The 10,478-nt window shown below is 49.4% G+C and overlaps 1 protein-coding gene across 2 annotated transcripts in view; it reads right to left on the reverse strand.

Moving 5' to 3' along the window:
* NHS (NHS actin remodeling regulator) overlaps positions 1 to 9,272 on the reverse strand; it is a 259,543-nt gene extending 250,271 nt beyond the window's left edge. The window contains exon 1 of one of the 2 annotated variants that reach the window (XM_062600848.1): positions 8,882 to 9,272. In XM_062600848.1, coding sequence (XP_062456832.1) covers positions 8,882 to 9,272 — 391 coding nt within the window. The remainder of the gene's footprint in view (positions 1 to 8,881) is intronic. The other variant, XM_062600858.1, reaches the window with a different exon arrangement.
* Positions 9,273 to 10,478: the final 1,206 nt, after the last annotated feature.

Below are 10,478 nucleotides of genomic sequence, written 5' to 3' on the forward strand. Positions count from 1 at the left end.
ATTTCACTTAAAATTAGATTATCCCTTATCAGATCTCAGGAAACACACGTGCCATGTCACAAAAAGTCTGTCTGTCAGCATCCCAGTGAGTTACTGCTGCCTATCCCGAGTTTCACCATCAAGATCTGATTTCTGCAGCCACAGATAAGCACTTTCTGAAGAGACACAACAGTTGGGAATTTTATTCCAAATCAAAGACAAAATGGAGCACGTCATGAGTGCCTGATTTTGCCTTTAAAGTAATCCACAGCCTGTGCCTAAGGAGGAATTTTCCAACGTGTCCCACACATCTCATCCCTAAAAATGCCCTGTCCTAATTTTTCAGCCACTGAAGGTCACTCACATCTTCAAGGAGAAAGATCAGCACCTTTTCCCCCCCAACTTGCTCTCCTGCCACCCCAGCTCAAAGCTCTTTCCAAACACTGGCAAGCTAACAATAAAACTTTAAGAAGGCAAGGGAAAAGCTGCGAAGGCCTGAACAAGCTATGAATATTTATAATACAAACACACCGCCCTATGCTCCTTTCCCTTAATCACATGCACACGCTAGCAAGACAGCTCCTCCGAACTTTCTCAGGGACTCAGTCTGAGTGGCTATAGTTCAAAGTCCAACTGCCTTTGCAGCTGAAAAGAAAGAGAAAACCACAGCGGCTTTGTAAGAATTACAGTGATCCTATTAAAAAAAAAAGTGAATGCTGAGATTTAACACGGCAGAGCCACACAGCACTCATTGAACCTAGCAGCGTTTCAAGTACACAACTCCTGGTGTAATTAAACCACAGGCTTAATTAGGTTCCCATCACTACTGCTTTCTTCCTGCCTTCAGCCAACAAGGTATAAGAAAGGATTGTCCAATACAGATACAGCAATTTGAAGTCTCAGGTTAAGAACATAGTGGGTGTATATCTAATATAAAATCTACCCTAAAAACATGCCAGTTGTTAAACTAAGCAGTGCATTAGAAGTAGTTAGATATAATGAGAATGTAAATGGGAAGTATTCTAGGGAGATATTTCAGCTAAAACCAGCACACACTGTATGCTATCTTTTATTTTAATCATGCTCTAAGCCCTCGCTTTTTGAACTTTTTATAAATTCTGCTATCTCCCTTTGCAGTTACTTACATATTGGTATATAAATTCAAAGACGAGAAGCAATTAGGAATGAAGCTAAGACTCCCTCTCTTGATGCTAATACATCAAAGGACATAGAAAAACTTTCCCCCCCATACACGCTCAGTAACACGGAGAGTTTCTCCTCTTCACAGCCTAATAGCTCAAGTAGCTCCAGTAGAGAGCCTGATGTCAGACTCCGATTGCAAGGAGATGCCAAGCAACTGGGAAGAACAGCTTTTGAAAATCCCAGCTCCCTGACTCAAAAGACCACACAACTGTGCAGCTCTGCTTTTAAAATGCGTATGTGTATCACTCACATATGCTCGTCCTACCTTTTCCACTTTGGGCGTCATAACATTGCCCTTAAGAGCTTCCTGAGCTTCTCCATTTGATTTGGGGGCAATATGTCTAGGCCTGTGTGAAGAAAATGTGTCAGATTGGGGGGGGGGGGGGTGGGGGGATTTAACACAGTCAGGGCTCCCCTGCACCGCCTCTATTTTGCTATGGAGGGAGGAAGAGCCAGGTGCTGCCTTTAAGCAGCCACACTTAATAAATCTGCCTTTGCAAGAGAGGATAAAGAGAAGTTGTGGCAGGCTCATGCCAGAGAGCATTAAGGACTGCCTTCCCACGTCTTCTCTCTACCTTTGCATATCTGTGCCAGAACAGCCATAATCCGATCCTTGAAATTTAAGTCACAGGACAGGCAAATCTATGCAAGAAATGTCAACAAAACGCCATTCCGCTGAGCCAGAACAGCAGCTGAGTGGCACCATTACACTGGATACTTATATTTGCTTCCTCCCAGTCCTTCCCTCAGTCCAAGGACATTTGAGAACTAAGCAATAGTTTCTGGAAACACTCCAGGCCCTTCATCTTTCATAAAGAGAAACTACCGTCTTTTATGTATGCGAATAAACAGGTGAATGACCTTGCCACGTCCCCAGCAAGTCACCAGAGCCTGCTAATTTCTTCATCTCTGGACCTCACCCGTACCAGTAGCAGAGTTAAGCAGAAGCAGGAACTACTCCAATGATTCCAGTGGAAAACTCATCTTACATATTCAGATGAACACATTCATTCAATACTATGGCTCTTAAACAGAAACACAGAGTTTTAAAGGGGCTGTGGGAAGTTTTATGTAAAGCCATCAGATCCATGGTAAGTTTAAGTCTCTTACAGGCCTGATTCCATTTTCTCTGCAGTTTTATTCCTGCGTAAAGGAAACCTCACTGGTCTTAAAGGAGTTAAGCTATTTATACCAGGATTTCTACTAAACACACCAGAGAGCCTTGCTTGGCTCTCAAGGATAGGCCAGAAACAGTTCTACTAAAGACTGTGATATTACACAGCTATGTAGCCGCAGGGAGGGGGGAATACAGCTCAAGACATTCTCTGAGCATTTCTGGATATCAGGTCCTTTGATCGGAAGGACTCTCCATCTAGCAACTGAATCCCCAAACAGTTCAAACCTGCAACACAGGTTTAAGTACTATTTGTGGGATGAAAAGCCAACACCCACAAAGCAGGTGAAGGTCTTCTACACTACACTGATGTCAGACCTACGTGAATGCGAGTCAGCAAAATTCCTGAAGATTTCCATCTATATAGCAGGCACTGACTTCAGAGGAAAACCACAGCCATCTGCTATTCATTTGTTATCAGGCTATGCCAGATAAAGAGCTAGCGATCTACCTGAGCATTGAGCTCTCGGAGACTTTCCCCTGAAAGTCTTCTTGACCTGAGCAGGGCAAAGGATTTTACGCTCTGCTCTTATTTGCAGAGAAGCCAGAGTCCGCTTCATACAAGACAATGTGACTGCAGGTGACAACCACAAATTCCCAAGCATTACATCGCTGCCACAGCGATCTGATAAATTTCTTCCTATTACAATCTATCACTTTCTAAATGCATGAAAAAATCTCTCAACCCCAGACTCTCCATGTTTGCTTTCTTGAGTAAAAGCTCTTCTATCACTACGCTGTAAACAAAGATAAGGAGTCCTCTTCCTAAATGACTGTACTCTATCTATTGTTGCAGTAAGGTCTGAGTGAGATTCTTAAGTTAGCAGGTTTTTCTTCTTAAGTTTCTTTGTTGTTCTGGCGGTAGTAAAAGGTAAACAGGAAAACCAGTGGTTTGGCCTCCCACTCCTTCAGACTCTGCTAACTTGACATCAGCCTTCTGCATTTAGAAGGCGGCAAGCACTGAGGAACTTCTCCAGCTTTCCCACACCCACAACTTGGGCTATTTGCATTGGTAGGAAAATTGCAGCTAAGTGCATCGGAGAGGGAAGCCCTATGAAACAAGTGAGTAAGCAGCAACAAACACAAAACCAAAAATCCACATCTGGCAAACAAAGACAAAAGCCTTTCTGCATTTCCAAAGGACAAATGAAGAGGCCGTGTCATTCACTCTGCGCGAGCGTAGGACATAATGCTCAGGGCAACTGATTACTGCATCCAGTGTACAGTCCGTTTTTCTTTGGGGGTTTTATTATGCACCCTGAAAGGATTTGCTAATTAGCGTGATTTCAACGTACAAAGGGAGTTCTGAATTGACGCTTGGGCCTCACATCCCCAAGACCACATTGGTGCATATATCTGAAAGTGCAACTACTCTTACACTTAGCTGTGCTCACGGTCTGTTCGGACACAGAAAAAAACACTACAAGAGAGAGTTAAGGAAAGGCAGAAATCCGTTCCAATTTGTCTCCGGCAGGGTCAGAGGCATTCTGGTGTAAATGTACCCATTTTGAAGGGGTCCACAGTTGTGCCCCAGCACAGAAGAAAATCCCCAGAACCTAAACTGTGCTTTAAATTCCCTAGACTTCTGCAAAGCTGGGACAAAGTACAGCCCTTATTTTCCCCGAATGTACTTCCGTCTTTCTTCTTTCAACATGGCACCTCCTCTTAAAGCCTTATGTACCTGTTTGAAGGTTCCTGCAAGTAAGCTGACCAACAGCTAGCCATGGGATGTAGCCTTTGGATGCAGTCATGTCCTACAACTGCAGCATTAGGGAGGAAGTTTATAGATTCCATTTCAGCAGTAATTGAGATTTCAGCATGTTATGTCACGGAGGAGGAGAGGTATTATCCGCTGAGCTTTGGATCCAAACATATGTTTTGTAAAAACGGTAGAACTGTGGCAGAAGGCACATAAAAACCTTACAATTGATTAAACATTTCCCTTCAGTTCTCAAAATCCAAACGGAAGAGCACTAGATCAGTGTATAAAAAAGGAAAAAATAAAACAGGCTAAAAGTAAAAGTGAAACTAGTCAAGCTGTTTTCAGTAACTGACTTTAATGACATGGAATAAATTAATGCACAGCCTAAAATGGTAAAAGAATCACAGCTGGTTTTTTTGTCTCAGTACCATCACTTCAGCAAAGGAGAAAAAAGTATAAGGAAATTCATTACAGAGTTGGTCTAGGGACTTCTGAAGAATGGAGTAACATGTGTGAGAGCTCCCCGCTTTTCACTGGCCGTAACACTAAATGCAAGTGGACAAGGGACAACCAGGAATGGAAAAATGGCACAATGAGGATATATCAAGCAAATCCTGGAAAGGATTCAGCTTTTAGAAAGACCCACTTCTGGTATTACACTGATGCTTTGGAAAAAAAGCCTAGAACATATGGAATTATCCAGGATACTAAGATGCAAACAGAATCTTTTTAACTAAGGCTTTAAAAATCTGCTGCCCAGTCATTACCAATTATTAAGAAAGATGGGTTACATCACCAGCTTCTGAAAAGTACAATATTCCACTAAGACTGCCAGATTTGTAGTTCCTTGGACTGAGAATTTATTTTTCCAAATATGAATGGAGGCACGGAGTCCCAAGTCTACACACAAATCCAGCACTTTTCCTAGATTTCTGATTTACCAAGATAAAAAAATTAACATCACACCGCTTGGTTCGCTTGCTCTATTAAGAAAAGCCTAAGCAATGGCAAGACCGACAGCAATCACATTATTCCCACATGGTTCTGCTTTAGAAGCAGATCCTGGAGCTGCTGATGATGAAAAGCAGTAAACTACTTGGAGTGGCAGAAGGGCAAAGTAGTTAGTTCAAGAGCTGAGCAGGAAAACATTTCTCACCCTTGTTTCTTTTCCAGTCAGAGGGTGGGAAAGGATTCATATTTGCAAGACGCTAGCCTGCCAGAGGCTCATAGGAAAGATGAAAGGACAAGCAGCATCTGGGAAGGCAAGGGGGAGGGACCTAGAGTTTTTGAAGGTGACCTGTTTGACTTCTCAGACTCAGTCCTTTATGGTGCCTAACAAGATTTTCCAATCACACTTTCTCAAGAGTGGCAAAAATAAGAGGAATACATAGATAAATACCACTAACAGCAGCTCAGTAAAGAAGTTTAAATGCTTTTCTTAAAAGAAAGCGTATCCTACCTCAATAGCAATGAAGCTGAGAACATTAAGACCTCAGGAAAAATGAAAGCAGTAGGGATAAGCATTACTAGAAAAATGCCATTTTGAATTCAGTTCAAATTTCTGTTAAAATTTCCTGATTCCAACATAGATGTTTTATTCGAATATGAGAATATAAAACTTCCAGTGTAAAATAAGTCAGTGTTATATGTAATTCTATAATAAGCTATTTTTAGGAGAGCTCCTTCCCTTTTGCCCTTCCTGGTGCTCTGGGCACTGGATTGGGCTAAGGACATCCCCCTTCGCAACTACTAGCTCCCAGCACCCCCAAAACAGAGCTAGCCCATTTCTTCCTCCTCCTCCCCAGCCAGCCTGTCCCTTCACAAGGGAACCTTGGAATTCAATTGGCTTATGAAGCAAGGAGGAAAAGGCCTTCAAATGTCACAGCTCAGTATCTAGGGCATGTCTGGTAGCATTATTCTCAAATCACTGTGCTGCAGTTGGCGTTACAACATCAAGAATATTTCACTGTGGCAAGAGAGCCTAACAGTTTTAAACGGAGTGCTTACAAAATGCACAGTTGGGCTGGACAGTCATTATGCTAACGTATTAGTATACAGCATCTCAGTAAATATGGCCAGTTCAGTACATCTAAACTCCTGGTATGCCACAAACTCAGTGTTAGCATGACATGGGTGCAGTGGCTGCATGCCTACTGCCATCTTATCCCATGTGATGTGACTTAAATCTCCAGCTCATTCTGAGTTGGTCTTGGATGAAAGTGAGCCCAGAGGCTACCTCATCATTCCTATGTTTGCTGCTGAGTGCAGAACTCAGCATGCTTAAATTGGACGCCAGTGAGGTCCTGGGCAGAGCTGCAACCACTTGCAATTGCTCCACTGGTTTCAAAAGAAGAGATAGATCCTTTGATTTGAATGCAACAAATTGTGTCACCCATGAATTGTGTAGGCACTTCATGCTTAAAACCAACATTAGCATAGTCTTGCTGAAAGTAATAACAAAGGAGGAGGTATCAGCCCAGAAAGGACAAAGTATGCTATATTATGCACCGCTACAATGATGGACAGTTTCCTGACACACAGTTTTATGTGGCTCTGGGGAACACTGAACTGTCTGCAGGCCACAGGGAGGTGTTGCGGTGGAGGCATGTGGTTTTGGGAGGTGCAGGGAGAAGATGGGCAGAACGGTACAGTCCAGCTCTAGGTCTCTTTGAGATATGCAGATGCAGCGTTATGCAAATGTAGCTGTACTGGTCCGGCACTGGACTGGGACTAGAAACAGCCTGAGCTTGCAGAGAAGTTTAATCTCTCTGCACATCAGGTCGGTACGGAGGCACTCAAATTTAAAGAACACATAGCACAGCTCTGCAGGACAGAAGTTAGGAGGACTGGGCGACATGCCTGCGAGCAGCTGTATAGCTGGAGGCAGGACGCACACCTACAGGAGGACGGCAGCAGCACAGACCGGCACTGTGAGGAACCCCCGGCTATCAGGCCGAGGGACGTCTGCAGCTCCGTCTGCAGCACTGCGCTGTGCGTGGTGTGCATAGACGGGGAGCGGAGGAACAGCAGGAGGGCACAGGGAAGACCATGACCAAAAGTATCTCCCTCCTAAAGAGGAGAGGGTTTAAAAGAAAACAGAAGAGCACCAAATTATCAACTTAGGGGTAAAGCCAGAATCTCTCTCTAATGAAGCACATGAAATAACTGTGCTGTAATACCTAGATTTGCACTGTGATTTGAAAATAAGCTGCACTTGCACAATCCACAAAGAAAAAAGCCATCTGGACTAGAAAGCCTAAGCTCTGCTCTCACTTACGCTAGCGTATACCCACAGTTACTCGGCTCAAAAGACTTACAGATGAGAATGTGATACAAGGAGTTTCATTTCCTCAGCTAGTTCTCTCGCTATACCATCCAACCCTCCTCCTCACCGCAGTTCCCAATCACAGCCCAGCACTCCGCTCTGATTACACGTTAGCCCTGAAACCACAGAAAGCCTCCGTGGGTCTGATCTGCAGTTGATGTATATTAACATATCACCACCAAATCACTGTGCAGCCGCCGCGAATCTAGTTTAAATACCTCTGAATACTTAAGGCTTGATTCTGTTAATCAGTACAGCTTCGCTGATCCTAGAAGGGCTATGTGTACGCCTCACTGCTCCAAAGGGGAGGAAACCCAGAACAGGAATTTTTTAATGGCATGTTCATTAGAAACACCTAAAAGAGGGCAAATTCTCATTTATCTTAGTGTAAATTTACTCTACTGTGTTCACTGGAGATACTCAGGATTTACAGGGAATAGCAGAAGACAAAAACAGAGCCAAATTCCCATTTGAAGCTGTCGCTTTTTCTAAGCTGGCTACTAAGAGGAGGACAGGACCAACACTGATCTCTGCTATTCCAGACTTTCCATCAGAAGCCTTACCTATGAAAAAGATACATACTCACCAGCATTTGGGAAGGTATGTATCAGTGAGTGTGTAAAATCATTACACTGCCCTGAATACGAGCCATATTCGGCAGAAGTCAGCAGCTGTTAGGACGACACAGCCTGTCACTGCTTTCACAGTTTGGGTGGAGAAGAGGCAGGATTCAAGCACTTACTGCTCGCAACAGAAGTCACATATTACCTTGGTCGTTTTCCTCCCCTTCTCTTTCTCCCCCCTCCCCTTCTCCCTCTGGCTCTTCAGGACCACTCTTTAAGCAAAAAGAAGTCATTAACCAAACTTTCTTATTTTATGGCCTTGAAAGCTGACCAGAGACATAGCATTGACCAGAGACATTGTTATTCCTATTTAAGAGCTTAAAATTTGAATCAGGAAGTCAGAGATACTTCTCAGGGGGAGGGAATTTCCCCGAGAAGGCGGACAGACCAGCAAAGGGAGAAAAACCAAAGATGCCGGGGGTGTGTGTGTGTGTGTTAAGAGGGGGGGATATAACCACACCACTGCCGCCGCCGCCGTCCGGGGAGCCGCACGCCACCCCCGACGGCCTCCGCTGCCGACCCCGCAGAGGATGCAGCCCCCGACAGCCCCGGCAGGCAGCTCCTTACGTAAGGCAGAAACCACTGACATCATCCCTCCCGCTGGCATCACCGCGGCGCGGAGCGGCGCCCGCCCCACCGCGCCCCACCGCGCCGGCCGCCGCCGGAGCCCGCTCGCCTCGGCGCGGCGCGGCGCGGCCCCTTCCCACGCTGTCGCGCCGGCAGCCGCGGCTCTCCCCCGGCCCGGGAGCCCCCAAACTTTGCACCGGGCTTCGGTCTTGCCCCGCCGCTGGCGGCTGCCCGCGTGTGCCCCACGCTCTCACACACGCATACCCACGGCCGCCTCCGCCCCGCGGAGCCCCGGCCGCGGTACTTACGCACTGCCTCCTGCTTGGGGTCGAGGCCGCGCACGGCGCCCTGGAGGGCGGCGATGCGGCCGTGCAGCGCCCGGGCGCGGCGGTGGGCGCCCTGGATGTCCGCCTCCACCTCCTGGAAGAGGGTGCAGGCGTGCCGGGCCACGTCGGAGAGCTGCCGGAGCACCCGGGACAGGGCCACGTTGCTGACCGCGCACAGGTCCAGCACCATCAGCACCGCCGCCGCCTCCTTCTCGGCGCCGCCGGCCTCCGCGCCCTCGCCCGGCTCCGCGGGCGGCGGCGGCGGCGGGTCCCGCGGCGGCGGCTCCGCGCCCAAACTCTCCTCCAGCGCCGAGGCGGCGGGCTGCCGCCGGCACAGCCACTGCGGCTCCACGGTGCGCTTGGCGAAGGGCATGGCCGAGCCTCGGCGCGGCCCCGCGGGGCTCTCCCGGGCCGCCGCCGCCGCCCGCGGCCGCTCGCGTCCCCCTCGCCGCCGTCACTCGCGGGCCGCCGCCGCCCGCGGGCAGCTCATGGCCTCGGCGGCGGCTCCCTGCGTGCCCGCGCGGGGCTCGCTGCGCTGCGAGGTGGCCGCCGCGCCGCGCCGCCGCCGCTGCCGCCGCCGCCGAGCATCCGCCGCCGCTGCCCGGGGGAGCCGGGGCGCCGCCGCGCCGTCCCGCTCCCGCTGCTGCTCCCGCTGCCGCTGCCGCTCCGGCGGCGGGTGCGAAGGGGCGGCCCGAGAGCCCGCAGCGCGGCGCCCCGCGAGCGCCGTGCCGAGGCGGGGCGAGCGCGGCGGCAGCGCGGGGGCGGGGGAGCCCGCGCCGCCCGTCGCGGGGGGGCGCTGCGGGCGCCGGGAGCCGCCGCCGGGAGCCGCGCGTGGGGGGCGCCCGCCCGGCCGCGGCGCGGGAGCGGGGCCGCGGGCAGTACGGCGGGGTCCCGTGGCGAGGGGGAGGCGGCGGCGGCGGCCGGGCCGCGGCTTCGGGAGGCGTCCGCGCTCGGTCACCTGCTGCTGGGAAAAACGGAGCGGGCGTAGCAATCTGAAGGCAGCCTGCAAACTGTGCAGTTTGCAAGGGTGGCAGACACGTCTAACAGACACCCAGGGACGGGGCGACCGTGAAAGGCTGCAACTCCAGGCTTTCCGGAGTTGGGAAATGGTAGACTGAGTTTGCCCGCTTGACCTTAATTTGTCCTCCTTGTACACCTGTGTTATGATACAGTCTTTCATTACATGACCACACACAGCCAACTCTCGGTTATTTGTGGTCAAATAAGCTGAGTCGCAGCTTATCCAAGGCGTAGGTGCAGGATCACCCCTAGCCTAGTGGTGTACACTAGCACAGGCACCCTGTGAACACGGTGACCTGCTTCTGGAACAAGTTAAGGTCTGCAGGCAGCTGTAGGTACGTTTGCCGAGCACAAAGTCTGAGCTTAAACTTTGCTGGACCCACTGCTGGCTTTTGATGTGGACCGTTCACATGCTTTAGCACTGTGCTTCTGGAAATGGGAGCACACAGCTGCGTAGGGCAAGCATGGGTCTGCAGCTCAAGTTTTTGACTCACCTTGAAACCAGCGGCAGCCCCAGGCCCTGTGGCACGGTGAGGGCAGGGGCAGCGCTGCTGCACTG

The sequence above is a fragment of the Rhea pennata genome, chromosome 1 (assembly GCF_028389875.1).
Source record: "Rhea pennata isolate bPtePen1 chromosome 1, bPtePen1.pri, whole genome shotgun sequence".
NCBI classification, from domain to species: Eukaryota; Metazoa; Chordata; class Aves; order Rheiformes; family Rheidae; genus Rhea; species Rhea pennata.